The sequence below is a fragment of the Eleutherodactylus coqui genome, chromosome 6 (genome assembly GCF_035609145.1).
Source record: "Eleutherodactylus coqui strain aEleCoq1 chromosome 6, aEleCoq1.hap1, whole genome shotgun sequence".
Taxonomy (NCBI): domain Eukaryota; kingdom Metazoa; phylum Chordata; class Amphibia; order Anura; family Eleutherodactylidae; genus Eleutherodactylus; species Eleutherodactylus coqui.
The window spans coordinates 114,334,017-114,360,752 of record NC_089842.1 but is presented as its reverse complement, the minus strand read 5'-3'; the positions used below and the strand labels follow the sequence as shown (position 1 = coordinate 114,360,752).

The 26,736-nt window shown below is 46.3% G+C and overlaps 1 protein-coding gene across 1 annotated transcript in view; it reads left to right on the top strand.

Annotated features, from left to right (window-relative positions):
* The window catches only part of LOC136632484 (uncharacterized), an 83,398-nt gene extending 75,653 nt beyond the window's left edge, over nucleotides 1-7,745 (top strand). The window contains exon 2 of the mRNA XM_066607412.1: nucleotides 5,988-7,745. Within this exon, the coding sequence (XP_066463509.1) occupies nucleotides 6,018-7,688 (1,671 nt within the window). The 5' untranslated portion in view covers nucleotides 5,988-6,017 and the 3' untranslated portion in view covers nucleotides 7,689-7,745. The remainder of the gene's footprint in view (nucleotides 1-5,987) is intronic.
* The last annotated feature ends 18,991 nt before the right edge of the window (nucleotides 7,746-26,736 follow it).

Below are 26,736 nucleotides of genomic sequence, written 5' to 3'. Positions count from 1 at the left end.
GAGGACACAGGCACTACCGTCTCCTGGCCTGCACCCACACCCTCACCTCAGCTGTCCTCGGCCCCATCTAGCAATGTCTCTCAGCGCAGCGTCCAGGCGTCGCTAGCGCAACTGTTTGAGCGCAAGCGCAAGTACGCCGCCACACACCCGCACGCTCAAGCGTTAAACGTGCACATAGCCAAATTGATCAGCCTGGAGATGCTGCCGTATAGGCTTGTGGAAACGGAGGCTCTCAAAAGCATGATGGCGGCGGCGGCCCCGCGCTACTCGGTTCCCAGTCGCCACTACTTTTCCCGATGTGCCGTCCCAGCCCTGCACAACCACGTCTCCCGCAACATTGTACGCGCCCTCACCAACGCGGTTACTGCCAAGGTCCACTTAACAATGGACACGTGGACAAGCACAGGCGGGCAGGGCCACTATATCTCCCTGACGGCACATTGGGTGAATTTAGTGGAGGCTGGGACTGAGTCAGAGCCTGGGAAAGCTCACGTCCTACCCACCCCCAGAATTGCGGGCCCCAGCTCGGTGCTGGTATCTGCGGCGGTGTATGCTTCCTCCACAAAACCACCCTCCTCCTCCTCCTCCTCCTCTTCCTCCAACGCAACCTCTGTCTCGCAATCAAGATGTGTCAGCAGCAGCAGCACGTTGCCAGTAGTCGCGCGGCGTGGCAGCACAGCGGTGGGCAAGCGTCAGCAGGCCGTGCTGAAACTACTCAGCTTAGGAGAGAAGAGCCACATGGCCCACAAACTGCTGCAGGGTCTGACAGAGCAGACCGACCGCTGGCTTTCGCCGCTGAGCCTCCAACCGGGCATGGTCGTGTGTGATAACGGCCATAACCTGGTGGCGGCTCTGCAGCTCGGCAGCCTCACGCACGTGCCATGCCTGGCCCATGTCTTTAATTTCGTGGTTCAGCGCTTTCTGAAAAGCTACCCACACTTGTCATACCTGCTCGGAAAGGTGCGCCGGCTCAGCGCACATTTCCGCAAGTCCAAGATGGACGCTGCCACCCTGCGGACCCTGCAACATCGGTTTAATCTGCCAGTGCACCGACTGCTGTGCGACGTGCCCACACGGTGGAACTCTACGCTCCACATGTTGGCCAGACTCTATGAGCAGCGTAGAGCTATAGTGGAATACCAACTCCAACATGGGCGGCGTAGTGGGAGTCAGCCTCCTCAATTCTTTACAGAAGAGTGGGCCTGGCTGGCAGCCATCTGCCAGGTCCTTGGAAACTTTGCGGAGTCTACCCAGATGGTGAGCGGGGATGCTGCAATCATTAGCGTCACCATTCCTCTGCTATGCCTCTTGAGAAGTTCCCTGCAAAGCATAAAGGCAGACGCTTTGCGCTCGGAAACGAAGGCGGGGGAAGACAGTATGTCGCTGGATAGTCAGAGCACCCTCATGTCTATATCTCAGCGCGTTGAGGAGCAGGGGTAGGAGCATGAGGAGGAGGGTGAAGAGACAGCTTGGCCCACTGCTGAGGGTACCCATGCTGCTTGCCTGTCATCCTTTCAGCGTGTATGGCCTGAGGAGGAGGAGGAGGAGGAGCAGGAGGTTCCTGAAAGTGATCTTCCTAGTGAGGACAGCCATGTGTTGCGTACAGGTACCCTGACACACATGGCTGACTTCATGTTAGGATGCCTTTCTCGAGACCCCCGCGTTACACGCATTCTGGCCACTACGGATTACTGGGTGTACACACTGTTCGACCCACGGTATAAGGAGAACCTTTCCACTCTCATACCCGAAGAGGAAAGGGGTTCGAGAGTGATGCTATACCACAGGACCCTGGCGGACAAACAAATTTACAAGAAGGCAACGCGTTTCGGTGCAGCATGCACCTTTCTCAAGCCTATGCATAGGCTTGAGAAAGGTGCATGCTGCACCGAAACGCGTTGCCTTCTTGTAAATTTGTTTTTAGACAAATAAAACCGAAGAAATCAACTTGCTTCCTGCTAATTCCATCGGCGACTAAGAGGACCTAGAGGAGTCAGCACTTAGAGGAGGGGGCTTCTTGTTTCATACACCCCCCTCCTTTTGAGTAAGTGCCTTTCTATTCTATTTTATTTTCTTTTTCCGTCCCTTACAGGACGGAGATTGTATACACTCCGCTTGACTTGTTTGCTATCTTCACGAGCGCATAGCTTTTTTACTGAAACCCTGCTGTAGGTTCATGGCACGGTATGTTGTTTTCTGTGCCCTACGGTCGGCTAAGGTCCTGTCAAAATCCAGCTTTACATCTGAGAAGTCCCTGAAGTCATTGGAGAAGGTCACATCATGGGAATTAATGGGTCCAAGAGTCCCACCAAAGATTAACATGTAGGGGACCTATCCTGGCTAGAGTGGAATAAGCTTTCATATAGACAATGTTTGGAAACCAAACTATGCTGCTCCCCTAATTATGTGGCTTTTGCAGACCTGTCTGATTCTGTCACTGTATTTGCAGTGTGGAATGGTGCCTGCAAATTCTGTGCCTAAGAAATAACTCTACTTGGTCATAACTATAATTTCCTATCCCAAACTATAATGTCACACAGACAGCGCCTCAGAAAAACAAAAGTGCCAGTTAGTAGCGCACCTAAAAAAATAGTACCAAATAGACAGGGCTGATTACTGGGTTACAGTAATAGAACTTCTCTTAGTGCCCACACAGTAATATTTCCTCCAGTTGCTCTCAAACGGTAATAACACCCCTTTTACGCCCATTGCAGTGCCCACCATTGTGACCCTTGAAAAGTTATACTGCCCTCAAGTAATCTGTTAATAGTAATAGTGTCCTCCAAATTGCAAGTGTCCACAAGTCTTCCCTTAGTAGTATTAATGCCCCTAGGTGCTCCCTTAGTATTAATAGTTCCCCCAATTGCCCTTTTAGTAGTAATAGTTTCCCAAACTGCCATCTTAATAGTAGTAGTGTCTCAAAGTACCCTCTTAATAGTAATAGTGCCCCCAGTGCCTTCAAGTTCCTCTATAGCAATTACCCTTAAAGGTAAGACTCCTTTTATTCAAATTTAACCCCATACTATAGGCCACAGCCCTTTCTTAGCCTTAAGGGAATGCTCCATCCCTGCAGTCCATGGCTGCTTCCTAATGTACTTTACAGCCTTTCAGTAGACATAGAGGTCAGTTAGATTGTTCTCAGTAAATACACTTAGAGGTGAGGTAGATTCACCTCAGTATATAAACACAGAGATCAGTTAGATTGTTGTGTCAAATTTCACGCTTGTACAATACCAGAAAGTTACATTAACCCCTCAGTGGCCAAGCCTGTTTGCTCCTTAATGACCAGACCAAATTTTGGAAATCTGACATGTGTCACTTTAACATAGAATAGCTCCATAAAGGTTTTGCAAGTGATTCTGACATTGTTTTTTTACCACATGTTGTACTTCATATAGGTGGTGAAAATAGTCCGATATAATTTGTGTATATATATTAACCCATTCCCGCTGCAGGGCGTAAGTTTACGTCCTGGGAGCCGGGTACTTCCCGCAACAGGGCGTAAACTTACGTCCTGGAGATAGCGCGGGATCACATATGATCCAGCGCTATCCCGCAGCGGGAGCCGGCTGTCAGTCACAGCCGGCGTCTCGCTTCAACAGCGGGGGGCATCAGAGATGCGCCCGCCACTGTTAACCCCTTCCCTGCCGCGATCTAAGTAGATCGCGGCAGGGAAAGAGTTCACAGCGGGAGCGCGGCTCCCTCTGTGTCTCCGGCCGGAACTCGCAATGTCATCGCGAGAGCCCGGCCTGTCACCATGGCAACAGGACGCCAGACACTGGCGTCCTGTATTGCCTATGCCTGAGATCGCTGTATGAGCGATAAGGCATGGGAGAGCAGTAGCTCTGCCATGCCTTATGACAGCGATCATCAGGGCAGTGGTTAAAGTCCCTCAGAGGGACACAAACAGTGTAAAAAAAAGAAAGATTTAAAAAATGAATTAAAAAAATGTAAAAAAAAAGAGTAAAAAAACCATTTTTTATGCTTTTTCTCAGATTAGCATAAAAAAAGGTAAAAAAAAAATAAAACCCCACATATTTGGTATTGTCACGTCCGTAACGATGCGTACAATAAGTTGCACATGCTTTTGACTGTGCACGGAAAAAAACGCTAAAAAAAAAAGCTAAAAAACAGGCAAAAACGCTATAAAAGTGATCAAAAAAGCCGTATGTACGCCAAAATGGTACCATTAAAATCTACAGCTCGTCTCGCAAAAAATAAGCCCTCATAGAGCTCTGTACATCAAAAAATAAAAAAGTTACGTGACTTTGAATGCAGCAATTTAGAATAGAAAAAAGATTTCCAAAAAAAAGGGTTTTTAATTGCAGAAAAGTGGGAAAACCTAAAAAAAATGTTAGAATTTTGGTATCGTTGTAACCGTACCGGTCTGCAGAAAAAATGGAAAGTCTCATTTATGCTGCATGATTAACGGTGTAAAAAAAAATTTAAAAAATCTATGGCAGAATTGATGCGTTTTCTCTCTCTGCTATCATTAAAAAAAAAAAAAAAATTTTACAATGTAGTCTATGTACCCAAAATTGGCATCGATAAAAACTACAGTTCGCCACGCAAAAAAACAAGCCCTCATACGGCCGCGTCGACGGAAAAATAAAAAAGTTATGGCTTTTGATAAACGGAGAAGAAAATCCGCCAAAAATTGTTGCGTCCTTAAGCCCAAAATAGGCCATGTCATGAAGGGGTTAAAAGTGCCAATATTGGGAAAATTTTGAAAAAAATATCATTTCTTCACATTTTCAATTGTAATATATCAAACATGTGCAAACATACTGTACAAACTTTTGCTAAGATATATATTCCCATCTATTTACTTTATTCTGAATGCACGTTTGAGAAATTTTTATGTTTTTTTTAACCATTTAGGAGACATACAAATTTAACATTACTTTTCAGCATTTTGAGGAACACTTTATTTTCCTGCACCAAGCCAAGATTGCAAAGGCTCATAGGTGTCAGAATGATAGATACCTCCACAAATGACCCTATTTTAAAAACTACACCCCTTAATGTATTCACTGAGGGGTGTCATGAGTATTTTGACCCCACAGGTTTTTTTTTCAGGAATTAATTCAATTTAGAGGAGAAAAAGTAAAATTTCATATTTTTGCAAATATGTCATTTTAAAGACATTTTTTTTCTATGGTTTACATGAAAATGAGTATTTACACCCCAAAATGGATCCCCCTGTTTGTCCTGTGTTCAGAAATATACCCATTGTGGCCCTAATCTTATATCTGAGTGCACAATGGGGCTCAAAATGAAAGGAGTAGTCAGTATCTTTCAGAACAGAAATTTAGCTTGAAGTCCTTTTAGGCCCCATAGCACAAATGTAGAGTTCTTGAGCACCCAAAACCACAGAAAACCCCCACAAATACCCATGTTTCTCCCATTTTCAGAGACATACCCATTGTGGCCCTAATCTAATGTCTGGATGCACAACAGGGCCCAAAATGAAAAGACTGGTCGGTGGCTTTTAGAACATAAATTTAGCTTGAAGGCCTTTTATGCCCCATACCACACTTGTAGAGCTCTTGAGCGACCAAAACTATGGAGAACCCCCACAAATGACCTCATTTTGAAAACTAGACCCCTTAACGCGTTCATCTAGGGGTGTACTGTGTATTTTAACCCTATAATTTTTGAATAGATGTAAGCTAAGCAGCAGGAAAAAAATTACGATTTTCATTTTTTGTTAAAAACAGTTTTTTTTTGTACAACACACATATAAATGAAGACTTCCACCCCAAAATGGATAGCCCTGTTATGGGCTGTTATAGGCCTATAACACCGGCCAACATTGATTTTGCATCAGCTTTAATTTTAGGTGTACTAGATGTAGTTTTTCTCGCTGATTCCAAATCTGTCTTCAGATTTTTCCCCGCACGTCTGAATCTTGAGATACACATATGTCGTTTTTGTGCTAAGATATGGTTTTAACGCAAAAATTAATCCAGTTTTCTCTTTTTCAGACTCATTGAATTTACTCAAATTGCCTTATAATGGCTAGAAATTGCAAAAATTCACCAGACGCCTTTTGTTACATTTGTGGGCAATTTACGCTATTGTCACAGCGAAGAAAAATTACACCCGAAATTTCGAAAATTTATAAATTGTATTTTGGTTGTCCATTGGGAGATCAGGACAAAAAGTGGGCGCCACATGTGGTTTGTACCGGTTGTTCCAGCCTATTACGAGATTGGTTAAACAAACAGAAGCCTTCTTTTCGATTTGCTGTACCTATGATTTGGAGAGAACCGAAAGACCATCTTACTGACTGTTACTTTTGTGCTGTTAATACCACCGGATTTTCGTCGAAAAATAAGCACCTAATTGTGTACCCGAATTTGGATTCAGCCATTAGACCGGTTCCTCACGACAGCTCCCTGCCTGTTCCAGTAACACCGATCGATGGTTTGGACTCTGTCGAAGACGAATTGGTGATTGATGATGCGTCTAGAGACGCGACTGATGTCGAATTTACACCTGACGACGATGGAAAGCCGAAGGTTTTTACGCAAGGTGAACTGAATGATTTGATTAGAGATTTGTCTCTCTCTAAAGAAAAAGCTGAACTTTTGGCGTCAAGACTGAAAGAAAAACATTTGCTTGCAGCTGGTGCTAAAATCTGCCACTATCGAAAGCGCAACAGTGATTTATCTAGATTTTTCACCGTTGATGGACCATTGTGTTACTGCAATGATATTAATAGCCTTTTTGAAAATTTATCCCAGGTACATTTCCCTGGTGATTGGCGTCTTTTTATTGATTCGTCGAAGACAAGTTTGAAAGCCGTATTGCTGCACAATGGCAATGAGAAGCCTTGCATTCCAATTGCTCATTCGGTACACTTGAATGAAACTCACGAAAATATGAAAATACTACTTGAAGCTAATGATTACAAAACTCATCAATGGAACATTTGCGGCGATTTAAAAGTAATTGGTATGTTGATGGGTATGCAAACAGGATTCACCAAGTTTTGCTGTTTTCTTTGTTTGTGGGATAGCCGTGCTGTAAACGACCACTATAAAAAACGCGATTGGCATTTGAGAACTGAATACGAGCCCGGTGTCAGCAGCGTCCATCATACTCCGTTGGTTGATCCACGTAAAATTTTTTTGCCGCCACTGCACATCAAGCTTGGTTTGATGAAAAATTTTGTGAAAGCGATGGGTAAACCTGAATCGGCGGGTTTTCAATTTTTGGTTGAAAAATTTCCCAAGATTAGTGCGGCTAAATTAAAAGAAGGCATCTTCGTCGGTCCTCAGATTCGAGAGGTTATGAAAGACGATCGATTTGAACAGTCACTAAACCCAGACGAAAAAGACGCATGGAAAGCGTTCGTGTGGGTGTGTGAGAACTTTCTCGGAAATCATAAATCGCCTGACTACGAAACTGGAGTTCAGCGGCTTCTGGAATCATTTCAAAAGATGGGCTGTCGCATGTCACTAAAAATGCATTTTTTACATTCGCATCTGACATTTTTTCCGGAAAACTTGGGCGCTGTGAGCGATGAACAAGGTGAACGATTCCACCAAGATATACAGGTGATGGAAACATGTTATCAAGGGTTTTGGAATGAAAGCATGATGGCTGACTACTGTTGGATGCTTTATCGTGATGAACCAGAAAAAGTCTACAAAAGAAAGTCATATTCACAGAGATTTTGATAGATAGGTGTGATGAGAATGTTGCTTTTAAATTTATATTTGTTAATAAAGTTTGAATGGATGAAAAATGTTTTAATTAACTATTCAGTTCTAAATAAATATTAGATAATGAATTATATTTATATGCTTAACGATATACAGTATGCCAAAAACGGAATTTAGAATATCTCAATAACTAGACGTGCTGGAAAAAAACTAAGAACAGATTTGAAATCAGCGCAAAAAAATTGATTAAGAAAATCGTGATTTTAAGCCTGATGCTTCCAAAAAGTTTTTTTTGTTGACCTGTGTAATGGAAGGAGCACCCGTTGGATTTCAGGGTACAACTGAATAAATTCTAGGCCCTATTGCCTACTTATAGAGCCATTGAGCGGCCAAAACGTTAAGGAACCCCTCAAATGACCCCATTTTGAAAACTAGACCCATTAACAAATTTATCTAGGGGTGTACTGCACATTTTGACCCCACAGTATTTGAATGAATCTAAGCAAAGCAGAAGGAAAAATTTACGATTTTCAATTTTTTGGCAATTTTGTCAATTTAAAATCAGTTTTTTGTACAGTGTACATAGTAATGAAGACGTTTACCTCAAAATGGATACCCCCGTTTGTCCCGTGCTCAGCAACATATCCATTGTGGCCCTAATCTACTTACAGGACCCATGACAAGGCCTATAATGAAGGGAACACCCGTTGGATTGCAGGGCACAACTGAATAAATTCCAGGCCCCATTGCTCACTTGTATGGAATAAAAATTGACCCCCCCCCCCCAAAAAAAAAAATATCCCCCCCCCTCCGTGCACTTTTCGGCATTCCCCAAATCTTAGATAAAAGTAATAATGTAAACTGTGTGGTATTTCCTCAGACAGGGGTAATTACGGAGGCTGGTTGGAATGGGCACATGGGGCACAAAAAAACGGATATCCCCCCTCTTCTCATGCTTTTTGGAGTGTATTTTTTTACCTCAGTGGCGGGTATGGGGTGTAAAAAGTAGCGTTCCGTGAGTCTTCATAAGCTTGCCGAGGTACGGCGGTCTCGCACAGAAGGCGCTCAACAAACTGCTCCTGGAACTGCAGAAAGGCAAGCGTTCCCGGGGCTTCTTGTAAATTACGTATTACAGGTAGCAGTTTGAATAACGCCAGGCTCACGCAGCCGTAGAAGGAATCCGATTGCGGAGGCCCGCAGCAGATCCCAGCTGTGAGCCCGGCCGTGGTGCTGTGTATGGCCCTGTAATGTACTGCGCATAACTGCCTACTCACACACTTTTTTTTGTTATTTCCCGCATCGTCGCTTAACGATGACACGGGTACCTGCAGCCCGTATACAATGTAGTGCGTATGGTCTGCGGGTATATCCGCAATCATGGAGCACAATGGGCTCTACATTGCGGATATCCGAAATAAAATAGAACCTGCTGCGTTCTCTTTTCTGCGAGTGGATTTCACAATTCCAGCCCACTAATGAGAGCTGAATTGTGTAATTCAATGCGATTGATCTGTGTATTACTGTAGATCAGACGCATGCGGAATTTGTAATTCCTATCCAGTCATGTGAGACCGACCTATGTTAGATCGCTACTTTTTTATCACTTGACCGGGGACCGCTCAACAAGGCCCCCTGTCACTGCTCCAGGCTCTCAGTGACCGTTGGTCACCTGAGAGCAAGTAGATTTAAAATTTCCTGGGCTCCCCGACTCCTGCGCATGTGTCCGGCATTTTGCCGGCAATTGCATGTGCAGAATCAGGGAAGGTTCACGAAGGAGGATTGCATTGGGGTTCAAATATGGAGGCCTCCGGTAAAAAGTTTAATCTCCTCTCACCGATCGCATTGGTGAGGGGAGATGAAACTTCAAATTTTTTTTTTACTTTTATGTGACCGCCATTATCCATTGGATAACGGCGAACACTTGACCAGGAACCGCTCACCGCAGCCCCCCGTGAAATCTCCAGGCTCTTGGCTCAGTTTTGTATCCAGGAGCAGGGAGAATTTAAATTATCCTGGCAATCAACAGCTTTTGCACATGCGTCTGCCATTTTGGGTGTGTGCGCAGAAGCTGGGGTAAGGTCCGCGGATAAATCCGGGGACCTTATGTACATACTTTCATCCTCCCTCACAGATATGATCCGTGAAGGGAGATGAAATGTAAGCTTTTTTAAAACTTTTAACTTTTTTTTACTTTTTTTTACTTTAAATGATCACTGTTATCCATTGGATAACAGTGATCATGTCCCCAGCGATATTTCTTTGCTCATGGCTACACATGGTAGGCAGGAGCAGAGGGGTTTTGAATTTCCTGGGGCCTGAACCCCTCTGTACACACGCCCGATGATTGACGTCGGGACGCATACGCAGAAGGGGACTTCAGGTCCCGGAACACCGGGACATCGCGGAGGACCTGAGGTGGGTATTTTCACCTCCCCTATGCATCCGATCCATGAGGGGAGGTGAAACTTGCACTTTTTTTCACTTTTTTAAACTTTTTCATGATCGCCGCTATCCAATGAATAGCGGCAATCACGGGCCGGGGGACCGCTCACCACGGTCCCCGGTAACATCTCCTGGTTCCCGGCTACCTTCAGGAGCCAGGAGATTTTGAATTTGCCAGGGCTCCCGGCCTTCTGCGCATGCGCGTGATATCATTCGCATGCGCAGAAGAGCGGCGACGGGTCACGGAGGACCCCTTCACCGCAGAACACCCCGGAGAAGGTGGGTGAGTGCAGCTTCTGATTGGTCCCTGCACTCAGCTATTGAATGACAGCTGAGAGCAGCCTCTGATTGGTCCCTGCACTCAGCCAATCAGAGGCAGCACTCATCCATTCATGAATTCATGAATGGGTGAGTGCTGCCTCTGATTGGCTGAGTGCTCGGACCAATCAGAGGCAGCTCTCACCTGTCATTCAATAGCTGAGAGCTGCCTCTGATTAATCCCAGCACTCAGCCAATCAGAGGCAGCACTCACTCACCCATTCATGAATTCATGAATGGATGAGTGCTGCCTCAAGTATGATCTCTGCTCACAAATTATATCCACAAGGGAAGATGAAATTATGTACATAAGACTCCCGGAATTGTCTGCTGACTTTACCCCGGCTTCTGCACGCGCACCTGTTGGCAAAATGGTGGATGCATGCACAAAAGCCACGGATTGCCAGGGTCATTTAAAATCTCGCTGCTCCTGGCTACCAAATGTGGCTGAGAGCTTGGAGATTTCATGGGGATTGTGGTACACAGACCCTAGTCACGTGATCACTGTTATCCAGTGGATAACCGTGATCATATTAAAGTTAAAAACGTTACACCTCCTGTAACAGATCCGATCCATGAGAGGAGGTGAAATTACCTACCTAAGGCCTCCAGTGGTGTCCCCGGATGGGATCTTTATCCGCAGACTAGAAACAAGTGAGCATGCTCTTTGGAGCTTGCTACTCGTTCGAGTATTAGGGTACTCGAGATGCTCGTTACTCGAGACGAACACTACGCGGTACTCGAGTCAATTTCATTTCCTTTCCCTGCATGCTTAGTACCATTTTCTAGCCAATAAACATGCGGGGGAAAGCATTACCACTTTCTGCTGTGACATGCCAGCCCTCTCCCCCCACACAGTAGTGAATGGCTGGGCGGATCAGGTGACCGCCGAGTACTTAAACTGGTCCCGCCCGCGGCTCGCCTCAGACACATTCTGGCAGTGGTTAGGGAAAGTGCTGATGCTTATAGAGGGAAAGTGTTAAAGTAGGATCCTCTCTTCAAGAACCCCAACAGTCCTTCTTAGGGCTACTCCTCATCGTATGCATTACAGTTGTGGCTGTCTGGGAGCAGTAGTGCACTTTTTTTTTTAAAGCATCTAGGCCTGTGCAGAGCATTACTGCTATACAATTCTCAGTCTGCAGTGCATTAAGCAGAGTTAAGGGTAAGAGCTGCTGAGATAGGGAAAGTGTTACAGTCGGGATCCTCTCTACAAGAACCCTAATGGTCTTTCTTAGGGCTACTCTTCACCGTGTGCATTATAATTGTGGCTGGCTGGGAGCAGTAGTGCACCCTTTTTTTTTAAAGCATCTAGCCCTGTGCAAAGCCTTTCAGTTATACCGTTCTCAGTCTGCAGTGCATTAGACAGAGGACTCACCGCAAAACAGTTCTCTAGTATCTCCTAGGCCACTGCAAACTCTTTCAGTCTCAGTCTGCAGTGCATGGAATCCTAGGCTACAAATATCTTTTAACTTACTGCGAAAAATAACATACACGAAGTCCGAATCTGGATTAAAAGGCCACAGCATTTATTTAAACTGGGTTAAAACATATTAAATATCATAAAATATATAAAAATGTAGACTCATTCTGTCCACCTCAAGCCTACCAAATATAATAAAATCAAATATAATATAACTAGAGATGAGCGAACGTACTCGGTAAGGGCGATTTCGCAATCGAGTACTTCACTACTCGGGTGAAAAGTACTCGGGTGCGCCGGGGGTGAGCGGGGGGGTTGCAGAGGGGAGTGGGGGGAGAGGGAGAGAGAGAGGGCTCTCCCCTGTTCCCCGCTGCTACCCCCCGCTCCGCCGCGCCCGCCCCCCGGCGCACCCGAGTACTTTACCCGAGCAGTGAAGTACTCGAAAATCGCGGTGCTCGATTGCGAAATCACCCTTACAGAGTACGTTCGCTCATCTCTAAATATAACCTGTAGACTTAGTCTTACATACTCCAGTCTACACCACCAAAGTCCTTTTAATAACCTTTCTGTCCACCAGCAGGAGGCGGGCGACATCCCATCCGGCCATGCCCATCCTATGACATGGCCCCCCCCCCACAACCGCCGCAGCCATTTTAATCATATTTTGAAAATTCCTGTTAAGAATGTCAAGAGCAATATCAGGTAAATGTACCTGATCCACCCTGTAAAACCTAGGAACGAACCCTTCTAATTCTCTGTGACTAAATGAGAAACCCCCAATGGTTGACATCCATCTCTCTAGAGATCTACTCAGCCATCTTCTAATCTGTTCCATAAACAAAAACTTGGGGAATGACCAAATTTTCCGGGGTATTATTTCTGATAACACTCTTCTGGTCCCAGGAAACATAGACTTTGTTTTCCACAGCTGCTTTCTGATCTCAAGAATCAGATCGTATGTCTTCAGCTTTCCAACATCATTTCCTCCTAAATGAATAATCTAAATGCTCAGTATCGGCAGCACTGCCTGCTTCTTGAGCAGCAACGATGTCAAAGAGGGCCAAGACATACCCCTGATTCCACACCAATAGATCTCATAACAAGATGTATCCAAACCCAAATTCCCCGAGTAGCAGTGGCTTACCACCCTCTGATGGGCCCAAAATATGAAAGAGTGTCCTACAATCCAAACTATCTCTCTTTGAGAACCTAAAACAAAAAAACAAAGAACTTTACAAGGCAACATTATTGGGCCGAACATATAATTGAAATCGTTTTGATTCCCATCTACCAATACTCTTAATATGCTCTTTGCTGAAACGCCTCTGTGGCAGCGCCAATTCTAAACGAGTGTGATGTCACTTTAAAGGGGTTGTCCCGCGGCAGCAAGTGGGTCTATACACTTCTGTATGGCCATATTAATGCACTTTGTAATGTACATTGTGCATTAATTATGAGCCATACAGAAGTTATAAGAAGTTTTTCACTTACCTGCTCCGTTCCTAGCTTCCTCGTTTCCATGGAGCCGACTAATTTTCGCCGTCTAATGGCCAAATTAGCCGCGCTTGCGCAGTCCGGGTCTTCTTCTTTCCTCAATGGGGCTCCGTGTAGCTCCGTGTAGCTCCGCCCCGTCACATGCCGATTCCAGCCAATCAGGAGGCTGGAATCGGCAATGGACCGCACAGAAGCCCTGCGGTCCACCGAGGGTGAAGATCCCGGCGGCCATCTTCAGCAGGTAAGTAAGAAGTCACCAGAGCGCGGGGATTCAGGTAAGCACTCTCCGGTGTTCTTTTTTAACCCCTGCATCGGGGTTGTCTCGCGCCGAACGGGGGGGGGGGGGGGGGGGGGTTGAAAAAAAAAACCTGTTTCGGCACGGGACAACCCCTTTAACATCATTGCAACCTGCCTTCTTAACACATGTCTTTAGTACACTTACAAATTGTAATCGTGACAGCGAAGATCCGTCCAAATGGCAAAAGAACGATCCCATCCTTTGCGGACGAATCCTCAAATACCTTTGTAAAGCTCTGACCGGACATAGGTTAACAGAGGGATTCTGAAACAGCGGAATCCATATCCCTCTGCCTAACCTATAAGTCTTGGTATGTTTTAAAAATACTTTCATGTGATTGCCCTGATCAAACACGTCAGACACCAATAACGGTGAGAAAGTTACCTTGGATTGGGACAAAAATTCACCACATCTCAGAGCTCCAAAGTAAGCCACTAAAAAGGCACAGTGAAATAAAATACTCTCATACTCTGAAGTGCAGACTAAGCTGAGAACCACAACTGACTTACTCAATAAACTAAACGTGATGGCCGACCTCTGATCTGTGGCAAAAGCAACCGTTTTAAAACCGCGATTCAGAAGCTTAATTTGCTTATATGAATTGTTGGCGTTACATTCAACCATTTCTGAAAAAAGGATATACCTGCCAAGAGCTTCATAACAGAGTTAAAAGCCAACCCCAACTTAATCTTTGCACATAAAAAGGAAATGCAAACGTTCACATCTTGTGAACTCTCATGTACTGCCTTTTCCTTGCAAAAACATCTCCAAGCTTCCCAAGCTGCATTATATTCCAACCAAGTCTTCGACACTACAGATCTGGACAAAAGCTGAAAAATCAACTCAGCATCAGGGCCCAGAGATGTTCGGGACATTTCACACCAATTAAATCCCCTTCTGGTGCCAGCTCCCTGAAATGCAGCATCTGAAAGCAAGATAAAGTAGGGACTGAAACCTCCTGTTGACTAAGACTGCTTTGTGCTTTGACAAAAATGTTGTACTTTAAACAAGCCCACACTAACAGTTTCAGTAGTCTTGTAACCGGCTCAGATTTGGATACAAAACAATTCAACGCTAGTAAAACTCCTCTATTATCGGAACAAAATAACAATCTACTATTACATAACTTTACACCCCATAGATACAATGCTACCACTAACGGGAAAACTTCTAACAAAACTGCATTCTTCAAGAAACCTTTTGATAACCAAGATTCATGCTATTTCTTAACCGACCACTCACTTAGCAGCCCTGCCGTATAACCACTTTCAGGTTTTCTTAATCTTAAATTCAAATCCTGTTTCCGGCAAAAACTTGCTTGCCATGTGGTGTGACCATTAAAATCAGACAGAAAGCTCAACCAGATGCTGAGATCTTCCTTTATACCTGCAGTTATTCTAACATGAGACGAAGGTGAAACAAACCCTTTCATCGCCAAAAATAAAATTCTGATAAAAATTCTACCCACTGGAATTACTCGACACGCAAAAGCCAACTGGCCCACAATTCTCTGTAGCTCTTTCAAAGTAACTTTCTTTTTGCGCAGTACACTGCTGATCAAGTTGCACAATCTTTCCACTTTCTCAGCCGGCAGATAAAATTCCATTCTAATGCTATCAATAAATATCCCTAGAAACTTTAGCACCACACCAGGCTGAACTGTCTTCTCATGAGCCAGCAGCATTCCAAAAACTTCATCATCACACAAAAACCTCTCAAAACCTCAGCACATTTGCCACTTTCTGGATGACCTATAAACAAAAAGTCATCTAAATAATGCATAATACCAACTAAAGGGAACTCCCTGCTGACCACCCACTCTAAGAACGAAGAAAATAGCTCAAAATAGTAAGAAGACAGCCTAAACCCCATGGGTAACGCCATGTCAAAAAAGAAAAATCCATCAAACTGAAAATCTAAAGAGGTTAAAGACAGCTGCACAGACCAGAAGCAATCTGAATGCTGCCTGTATATCAGCTTTAGCCATTGGCACCTTGACCAAATCTCCGTAATAAAACTAAAGCTGAATCAAATGAAGCATACTTCACCACTGCCTGACTCCCATCCACCTCATCATTCAGAGAAGCATTAGGGGGAAAAGACCGGTGGTGAATGACCCAGAAAGTATTTGCTTCTTTTTTTGGCACTAGACCCAAGGGAGATAACCTGAAATTCTCAAAAGGAGGACTGCTAAATGGTCCAGCAACCCGGCCTTCTTAAATCTCCTTTAGGAATTTATCACGCACCACATCTGGCTGCAACTTGACCGAACTTAAAGGGGTTGTCCCGCGGCAGCAAGTGGGTCTATACACTTCTGTATGGCCATAATAATGCACTTTGTAATATACATTGTGCATTAATTATGAGCCATACAGAAGTTATAAAAAGTTTTATACTTACCTGCTCCGTTGCTGGCGTCCTCGTCTCCATGGTGCCGACTAATTTTCGCCCTCCGATGGCCAAATTAGCCGCGCTTGCGCAGTCCGGGTCTTCTCCTGTTCTCTATGGGGCTCCGTGTAGCTCCATGTAGCTCCGCCCCGTCACGTGCCGATTCCAGCCAATCAGGAGGCTGGAATCGGCAATGGACCGCACAGAAGAGCTGCGGTCCACGGAGGAGGAGGATGCCGGCGGCCATCTTCACCGGTAAGTATAGAAGTCACCGGAGCGCGGGGATTAAGGTAAGCGCTCCGGTAAGCTTTCTTTAGGTCCCTGCATCGGGGTTGTCTCGCGCCGAACGGGGAAGGGGGGGGGTTGAAAAAAAAAAAACCCCGTTTCGGCGCGGGACAACCCCTTTAAGTTTTCCACCTAGTTACACCCGGAACCTTTAAAACCTGGGATTAAAAAATCCGACTCGAAAACCTTCTTCAATGAGTTGGGCCCTCAGGTGCTCTGGGTACCGTCCTAACCACGGCAGCAGCCTTACCAGCCTCACTGGGGTTGGGGCTTTTAACATGCAAATCCCTCGTACCAACCTGAGAGCTGGCTGCTGCAGCCTTGCAAAAGCACTTTACCACAGGGTGCAATCCATTACAAAAGGAGCACTCGTGCTGATACCTGCAGTTCTGAAGCCATTTACACTGACTTTCATTAAATACAAAGCAGTGTCCTCTCTTCAGCACTGCCCCTGTTGTGGATTGCACTCTAGGAAAGCTCTGCTGCCTTGGTGAAATCATTAAGCTCAGCCACAGACCCACATCTTTGACTTCCCATTTTAAGTTGGGGGAAAATCGCCAGCTTTTGGCGAAACATTTCATCGTAAGTAAACCATGATGATCCACCAAAGCTGCGATATGCCTCCAATATAATGTCTATATGTCGCAGAATGCCTGCAGTCTTAACCAACGACTTCTCAGATAACACTGCAGCATATATGCAAAACGCCTGCAACCGCACATTGAAACTCTGTGGCTGCTTTTTTTCTTCCTCTTCTGATTTTATAGCCTCCTTGCCTGATGGTAATAGTGGCAAGAGTTCCACAAACTTTCCGCGCCAGATTTTCTCCTTAGTGGCTATTGGCAGGTGAAACCTCAGTGGTGACAGCTCACAGGGCAGAGCTTCTTTAAAACACTGTGAGCTCACACCAGCCTTGTTAACCATTAATGGGACCGCTGGTGCAGCTATCCATGACATTGCTGGGGACTCATCCTGCACAGTTAACCCTCTATTTAACTCCACTGACTGCTGCACCCCTGAAGCACCACCCTCTCATGGTCAGCAAAACACTGTCTGAGGTTGCTAGCGTATTAGCAGACGCCAGCAATGGCTGCGATAAACCTTCATTGCCAGAGGGCAACGAAAAACACTGCCCTCCAGAAGTCTCACCATCGCTTGAGCTCGCCACTGCTGTCATCTGGATGGCTGGCCCTTCAGCTGCTGTGGAGCCCAACGGTGTCCTCCTGGAACTGGCTTGTGACACTGTGGGGAAAATGATGGAGAATAGCGCCTGCTGCTTTTCTGTGTGCACTTACTCCTAGCGCGGGTCTGCATTTCCACAACCCCTGGTACTAAAGCTTCCAGTGGGCATCCAGTCAGCACCTCCGACGCCACCTTCCTTCCAGACGGCCTCTTCCTCGCACTGGACGATGCTGCAGCACTTCTAGTGGAGTCCCTCCTGGGCAAAATGACCGCTGACCCGACACCTCCAACATTTTCCGGGTCACTCGACTCAAAGGCTAAAAGGGAGATATCCTCCAAGCTGACAGGTAAGGCAGACACACCTGCAGCAGGAACTTCCAGGCAACGTCTCAGCCACTCCTCACGCCTGAAGCCTCCGCTCTCACTATCAGCTGCCTCAGCAAGTCCTCCATCACACAGCTGGCAACCATGCCAGCCTTTGCCAGTTTTATGGCTCCCCAGCAAGACTGTGTCACCACTGCCCAGTCAAGGCTGAGTCGGAGGGAGCACTGTAAAAAGATGGTGAGGGAGTACATAGCCGATCGTACCACTGTCCTCCATGATCCTTCTGCTCCATACAACTATTGGGTGTCAAAGCTGGACACATGGCACAAACTTGCGCTGTACGCCTTGGAGGTCTGGCCTGCTCTGACGCTTATGTCTTGTCTGAGAGGGTGTTTAGTGCAGCTGGGGGAATCATCACAGATAGGCGTAAGCTACTGTCAACTGCAGCGCTGACATGCTTACACTCATAAAGATGAACAAAGGCTGGATTTCCCCAGACTTCTCTTCTCCACCGGTGGAAAGCAGCGGATCCTAAAGATTCTTTTCACTGCAACAGGAGAAAAGTGCATCCCCTATCAAAGCAAAAAAATGGGGAGTTTGCTTCGTCAATCACTCTCGGATGTTATTACTCCTCCTCCTCCTACTCCACCTCCTAAAACAGCATGTCATCACGCTGAACTGCCAGTTTCAACAGTTTTATATTTTAACTGAAGCCAATTTTTTCGGAGGGCTGCCTCCAGGCTCTGTTACAAATTAAGCAACAACGAGCTATAACTTTAAAAAATGTTTAAGGGTTTCACCTGCCCTCGCGGTTCAGCAATTTTTCATGGGTACACTTGTACTTTTGGTACACCAATTTTTCAGACCTTGCCTATACTGTTATCAAACTAAATTTTCTCGCATTCGCCTATACTCTTGGTAACCAAATTTTTTCAGGTGTTCATCTATACTCTTGGTACACCAATGTTTCAGGTGTTCGCCTACACTCTTGCTACAGAAATGGTATAGGGGTCCGCCTATACTCTTGCTACATAAATGGTACAGGGGTCCGCCTATACTCTTGTAACATAAATGTTACAGGGGTCCGCCTATTCATTTGCTACTGAAAGGTTTGAGGGGTTCGCCTATACTCTTGCTACAGAAATGTTACTGGGGTCCGCCTAAACACTTGCTACTGAAAGGTTTAAGGGGTTCACCTATACTCATGCTACATAAATGTTACAGTGGTCTGCCTATACACTTGCTACTAAAAGGTTGGAGGGGTCTGCCTATACATTTACTACTAAATGGTTTGAGAGGTTTGCCTATACACTTGCAACAGAAAAGTTTCAGGGGATCCACAAAGGTTTCCCATAGCGGTGTTCAGCTGTCTGAAACATACACAGAATGAAGTGTGTGGGGACACATGGATTTCCCATAGCTATGTAAATCACAGCACCTTGGGTTACACAAGGTGGAGGCTGGGACCGAGCCTGACCCAGGGCCCGCTCACGTGCTTCCCACACAGAGTATTGAGGGTCCTACCTCAATCATGGTTTCTCGGCCTTATTATGCCACCTACTCCTCCTGCTTGACGTCTATGGATCAGCGCTAGGCAACATGTATTTGCTCTCATGTTACCACAGTTATCTGAGACACTGGTTTGGACCAAACAAAAGAAGCGTTACTGAATTAATGATACATTCACAACTGTACTAGAATATGAGTCCGCTTTATGCCCACAATTGCTGAGGGTGTGGGCCGAGGCCAAGGTTGTTGGTGGGGTGAAGCTCTGCCATGTTTGGTCACTCTGATTTCTTTATGTGTAATACTGTCATTGAGTTTCATGGGCTTGCCTATGCTGTGGGTACACAAAGACTTCCCTTTGTGGTGTTTTACCTTTCTGGCACAAATACACTGAATGCCTAGGGCAGAAGTGTGGGCCGAGGTCCTTGGCGGGGTGAAACACTGTCATGTGTAGGCACTCTGATTTCTTTATAATGTGGCAAGTTGGGATACACTTGCCTCAGGATCACAGACCTCTCTTACAAGAAAATAGCGCACCCCACATGTAGAAACTCCAGAGACATGGAATTCTTTATCTGGCTCCTGCCAGCCTTTATTCGTCATCACCACAATCACAAACACAGTTCAAATAAGCACCCCACCTGGGTGTGGAGTTTAGGGTCGTCTTCCCTGTCAAACTCCTGGTCTGGCCTAGACCCTGGGCTAGCAGCCCTACCAGCTCCACGAATCTGGCTCTCTCAGCCAACGTCTTTCCCAACTTGGGTATGAATCCAGGGTTGTCGGACTCCTCCCTTTGCTAGGCCATCTGTCGGCAGCACCTCAGCTCTGCTGCGCTGGTCCTCTCTCTTGGGTGTGAGTCCAGGATTGTCATCCCTGTCAGACTCTGGCCTTTGCTAGGCCACCAGCCTGCAGCACCTCAGCTCTGCTGCGCTGGTCCTCTCCCCCCTTGCTTTTGGCTGGAACTAGCTTTTATCTGGTTCCTGCTCCCCCCTTTTGTGTTAAACCTAGCAGAAGAAGTCCTGCCTGAAGCCCTCCACAGGCCCTTCTGTGTACTCCACTACTACCCCCCCACCCCCCCTTGATATAGGCCATAGGTCGTATCACACTTTCTTTTTGGCCCTCCAGGGTCAAAACTCCGGGCACGGGGGTCTTTTGCCCTAACTGGCACTTTCTGAAGCTCAACTTCCATATTGAATACTTCACATCGTACATCACTCATCTGTTCAACTGTTGCAGGTGCCATTTCTTCAGTCTGTACTTCAGTAGCGGCGTGTGCACTTATTTCCATCTGTGTTCCTTCTACCACAGAGATACTTCCATTCATTTGCACAGCTTTCTTATGCAGGACAGGAGTAATTTCTGAGGCCTTTTCCCCAGTCTCTGCTACCTTTGTGGCCTTCTTTGCTTCAGCAGTTTCAGCTTCAGCCTTCTCTTTGGTCACTTGAACTTCAGAGGGTTGCTCACCTCCGATCTGTAGCTAAGCTTTCACTTTCACAATGCCTTTCACAATTTTTATCTCCTTTTTAGAACTCAACAGAGTCTTCTTTTTTCTCTTGTCTGAACTGGGCCCTAGACCTCTCTAGTCTCTGAACCTTCTTTTCAGCAATATGACCCTTTGACTCCCAGAGCTTTACCTTTGCATTTAACTTTTTAGCTAGCTTTTGCAATACCACTTTTTCTTCTGACACTACCTTCAGGGGGCACGTCAAGGTTAGCGCTTCAGTCTCTTTCTTAATTATCTCCAACAAGGTCTACATTCCTTCAACAGGTTGTTGGAACACACCTTTTAGCTTTTCCTGTATCAGGGTTCTCTTTTCAGCATTTGTCTTTGTGCTAATCCAGTCTCGCATTTCAGTGCACACCCACTTGTTCAGCCCTTCTTTTGCAACTTTAGGAAACACTGATTTCCCCTTAGTAAGCCACTGTTAACACATCTTCTGCTTCTTCTCCCAGTTGGATACCATCTGACATTGGTGACCAAGCTCCACACTAATGTCTTCTACTTCCTGCTGAAGACTCACTGTAAACTTCTCAAGTTCATAATAGACATCAGTTTGAAGACAAAACAGATGATTTATCACTTCCACTTCTTCTAGGATTTCACTGTCTTGCTCTTCAGCCGTGAACCAACATGCAGGGTTCTCATCCAGTTTCTCTTCCATCTCTGACACCTGCGCCTGAAGTGTTGCAATCTATTCTGACAGATTCCTCTTAGTTTCTGCATTTTCCTCTAACTGCTTGAGGAACATATTTCTTTCATCTTGCATTATCTTCAGGTGTGCACTAAGACCAAGCATCTGGGGGGCTAACGTCAGATAAAATACAGGTGGGCTTCGGCCCACACTGCATGCCCCACTCAGGCTGGGTTTTTTTTATAAGTAGACACAGGCAGGTAAAACTCCCCTATGTGAATTGTGTGTGCACCCACAGCATGGGTGGGTCCCAGGAAGCCACCGGCGGTACATAAATAAATCCCATTGCAGTGCCCTGGACAGCAGAGCTAACGTCACATTAAATACAGGTGGGCTTCGGCCCACACTGCATGCCCCAGTCAGACTGGGTTTTCTTATAAGTAGACACAGGCAGGTACAACTCCCCTATGTGAATTGTGTGTGCACCCACAGCATGGGTGGGTCCCAGGAAGCCACCAGCGGTACATAAATAAATCCCATTGCAGTGCCCTGGACAGCAGAGCTAACGTCACATTAAATACAGGTGGGCTTCGGCCCACACTGCATGCCCCAGTCAGACTGGGTTTTCTTATAAGTAGACACAGGCAGGTACAACTCCCCTATGTGAATTGTGTGTGCACCCACAGCATGGGTGGGTCCCAGGAAGCCACCGGCGGTACATAAATAAATCCCATTGCAGTGCTCTGGACAGCAGAGCTAACGTCACATTCAATACAGGTGGGCTTCGGCCCACACTGCATGCCCTAGTCAGACTGGGGTTTTTTATAAATAGACACAGGCAGGTACAACTCCCCTATGTGAAGTCCGTGTGGACCCACAGCATGGTTGGCTCCCTGGAACCCCCCGGCGGTACATAAATATATCCCATTGCAGTGCCCTGCACAGCTCAGCTAACGTCAGATTAAATACAGGTGGGCTTCGGCCCACGCCGCATGCCCCACTCAGACTGGGGTTTTTTATAAGTAGACACAGGCAGGTACAACTCCCCTATGTGAATTGCGTGTGCACCCACAGCATGGGTGGGTCCCAGGAAGCCACCGGTGGTACATAAATAAATCCCATTGCAGTGCCCTGGACAGCAGAGCTAACGTCACATTAAATACAGCTGGGCTTCAGCCCACGCTGCATGCCCTAGTCAGTCTGGGTTAGTTTTTTTGGGGCCATGTACCTTGAACACCGCAATGGGAACACTTAGTGCAACCCATAGTATGCACAGACCCCTGTAATACTCCTGTAGCAAAGGTATAAGCTGACCCCACTAACAGTTATGTTGCAGAAGTCTAGGGAGACCCTATTAACATTTCTGTAGTAATAGTATAGACGGACCCCAGTAACATTTCAGTAGCAGCTGTATAGGCAGAGCCCAGTATCAGTTACATTTCAGTAGTAACAGTATCGAAAGACCCCTGTAGCATTTCCGTTACAGCAGTATAGGCAGAGCCCAGTATTAGTGGGATTTCAGTAGTAAGAGTATAGACAGATAGACAACACCTATGTGGAAAAGCTAGTATTTTCTGAGACAATAGGGGGACATTTGAATGCAATGAAAAGGATATTCAAGGTACTGAAAGTCTGCACTCCTCCTCATCTCAAGCTGAAATATGGAAAGGCTTCATTCATATGTTTTCTGTTGTCCATTTCAAAGTGTTAGCAAATAGCAATCCAAGTTTCCGGCTACTACCACGGATCTTTCTTAGGAATTACCAAAGATGATCACAAGTAAAGGCCTCATCATCGGTCAGTCCAAAATCATTCAGGGAGTATGTGGTTCTCAGCTGGCCTGCTTCCACCAAGGATCGGTGCCTGCTGCTACTCTGTCCCTTGCCCTGCAGGGATGCTGTGTTCTATAGTCACCTGTATTCTGACCTCAGCTGTACATTTATCTTTGGAGTTAGCAGTACCAACAAGTTGGAAGCCACCATTGCTCTACCAGTTGGCTGAAAGCTTCAGCTAGGGATAATGGACTACTACCACGGTTTTGTTTAGTTGGTTTTCGGAATGTGGCCAGGATGAAGTTGTGGAGTGTAGACATAGTAGCGCGGTTTTATTTAGTTGGTTTTCGGAATGTGGCCAGGATTGGGCTGTGGCGGTGGGGGGCTTTCTTATTGTGTCGTTTAAGGTGAAATTCTTGGACTGCCGCCAGACGGACCACTGCGAAAGCATTTTCCAGAATGTTTTCATTGTTGGAGGAGGAGGAATGGTATGTTTTTAAGGCAGTACGTGTCCTGTCCACGTGTCTGTGGTTATATGCACCTTCCCAGTAACCAGGTTGATGGAAAATTGTCGCAACTGTGGACCGAGTAGCGCGGTTTTATTTAGTTGGTTTTTGGAATGTGGCCAGGATGAAGTTGTGAAGTGTGGACATAGTAGCGCGGTTTTATTTAGTTGGTTTTCGGAATGTGGCCAGGATTAAGTTGTGAAGTGTGGACCTATTAGCGCGGTTTTATTTAGTTGGTTTTCAAAATGTGGCCAGGACTAAGTGAGCCGTGGCAGGGGGGGTGGGGGGGGGGGGCTTTCTTATTGTGTCGTTTTAGGTGAAATTCTTGGACTGCCGCCAGACGGACCACTGTGAAAGCATTTGCCAAAAATGTTTTCATTGTTGGAGGAGGAGGACGGGGATGTTTTTGAGGCAGTACGTGTCCTGCCCACGAGTCCTTGGTTATATGCACCTTCCCAGTAACTGCGTTGCTGAAAAATTGTCGCGCCTGGGGACCTAGTAGAGCAGCCTCGCCGCAATCATGTCTTTGGGAAGCCTCCGTTTCCAAAACCCTGTAACATAGCAGTAGCAGCAGTATAGGCAGAGCCCGGAATTAGTAACATTTCAGTGGTAAGAGTATGGACAGGCCCCAGTAACATTTCCGCAGCAGCAGTATAGGGAGAGCCCAGCATAAGTAATGTTTCAATTGTAGCAGTATAGACAGGCCCCAGTAACATTTCAGTAGCATCAGTAGGGACAGACCCCAGTAACATTTCATTGGCAGCAGTAGGAACAGACCCCCGTAACATTTCAGTAGTAACAGTATAGACAGACCCCTATAACATTTCAGTTGTATCAGTAGGAACAGACCCCAGTAACATTTCAGTAGTATCATTTGCGACAGGCCCCAGTAACATTTCAGTTCCAGCAGTGCAGACAGACCCCAGTAACATTTCATTTGCAGCAGTATAGACAGACCCCAGTAACATTTCCGTAGAAGCAGTATGGGCAGAGCCCAGTATTAGTGACATTACAGTAGTAACAGTAGGGACAGACACCAGTAACATTTCATTTGCAGCAGTATAGACAGACCCCAGTAACATTTCCGTAGAAGCAGTATGGGCAGAGCCCAGTATTAGTAACATTAGAGTAGTAACAGTATACACAAACCAAGGTAACATGTCAGGAGCAGAAGTATCGGCAGACTGAAGTTACATTTCTGTTGCAGAAGTATAGTCAGACCCCTCCAGCATTACTGTGGCAGAAGTATAGGTAGGCAGAACAGAGTTACATTTCTGTAGCAAAAGTGTAGGCCAACCCCAGACACATTGGTGTACCATGAGTGCAGGCGAAGCCCATAAAAATTACTTGGATTACATTGTAGGCGAGGGCCCGAAAAATTGGTGTACCGACAGTACAAATGTACCCCAGAAAAATTGCCCATGCCCAACCCAGAGGGCAGGCGAAACCCATTAATCGCTTAGCTTACTGTGGCTTAATTTGTAACTAGGCCTGGAGGCAGCACAGTTAAAATAAAAATTGGTTCAGGTGGAAGTTTCAATGCTTTAATGAGAATTGAAACGTATAAATATTGTTTACAAAAGTTTTATGAGCCTTTTGAGCCACAGAAAAATTGGCCGTTCAGGGTGATTACGTGAGGTTTCAGGAGGAGGAGCAGGAGGAGGAGGACGAATATCAGACAGATTGACAAGGGTAAAGGTTCCCGATTTTTAAGGTGATAGAGAACAATGCTTGCATCCGCGGTTGCAGCGAAAATAATCTTTAGGTACCGCTGCTGTCCGCTGGTGGAGAAGAGAAGTCTTGGGAAATCCAGGCTTTGATCATCTTTATGAGTGTAAGCCTGTCGGCACTGTCAGTTGACAGGAGGGTATGCTTATCCGTGATGATTCCCCCAGCTACTCTAAACACCCTCTCTGACAAGACGCTAGCCGCACGGCAAGCAAACACCTCCAGGGCATACAGCGCGAGTTCGTGCCACGTGTCCAGCTTTGACACCCAGTAGTTGTACAGAGCAGAGGCGTCACGGAGGACGGTCGTACGATCGGCTACGTACTCCCTCACCATCCTTTTACAGTGCTCCCTCCGACTTAGCTTTGACTGGGGAGTGGTGACACAGTTTTGCTGGGGAGCCATAAAGCTGGCAAAGGCCTTGGAGAGTGTCCCCCTGCCTGCACTGAACATGCTGCCTGGTCTCCGTGCCCCCCCCCCCCCGCTACTTGGCCCTCGGAACTGCGCCTTCTGCCACCAGCGCTGCGAGATGGGAAGCTTACCATTAGTTTATCCACCAGGGCCCTGTGGTATTGCATCACTCTCGAACCCCTTTCCTCTTCAGGAATGAGAGTGGAAAGGTTCTCTTATACCGAGGGTCGAGCAGGGTGTACACCCAGTAATCCGTAGTGGCTAGAATGCATCTAACACGAGGGTCACGAGAAAAGCAGCCTAACATGAAGTCAGCCATGTGTGCCAGGGTACGAGTACGCAACACGTGGCTGTCCTCACTAGAAAGATCACTTTCAGGATCCTCCTTCTCCACAGCCCATACACGCTGAACAGATGAAAGGCAAGCAGCATGGGTACCCTCTGCAGTGGGCCCAGCTGTCTTTTCCCCCTCCTCATCATGCTCCTCCCCCTCTTCTTCCTCCTACAAAACGCGCTGAGATATAGACATCAGGGTGCTCTGACTATCAAGCGACATACTCTCTTCCCCCGTCTCCTGTTCCAACCGCAAAGCGTCAGCCTTTATGCCTTGCAGCGAACTTCTCAGCAGACATAGCAGAGGAATGGTGAGGCTAATGATTGCAGCATCACCGCTCACCATCTGGGTAGACTCCTCAAAGTTTCTGAGAACCTGGCAGATGTCTGCCATCCAGGCCTACTCCTCGGTAAAGAATTGGTGAGGCTGACATGTTGGAGTTGGTATTCCACTATTGCTCTACGCTGCTCATACAGCCTGGCCAACATGTGGAGCGTAGAATTCCACCGTGTGGGCACATCAC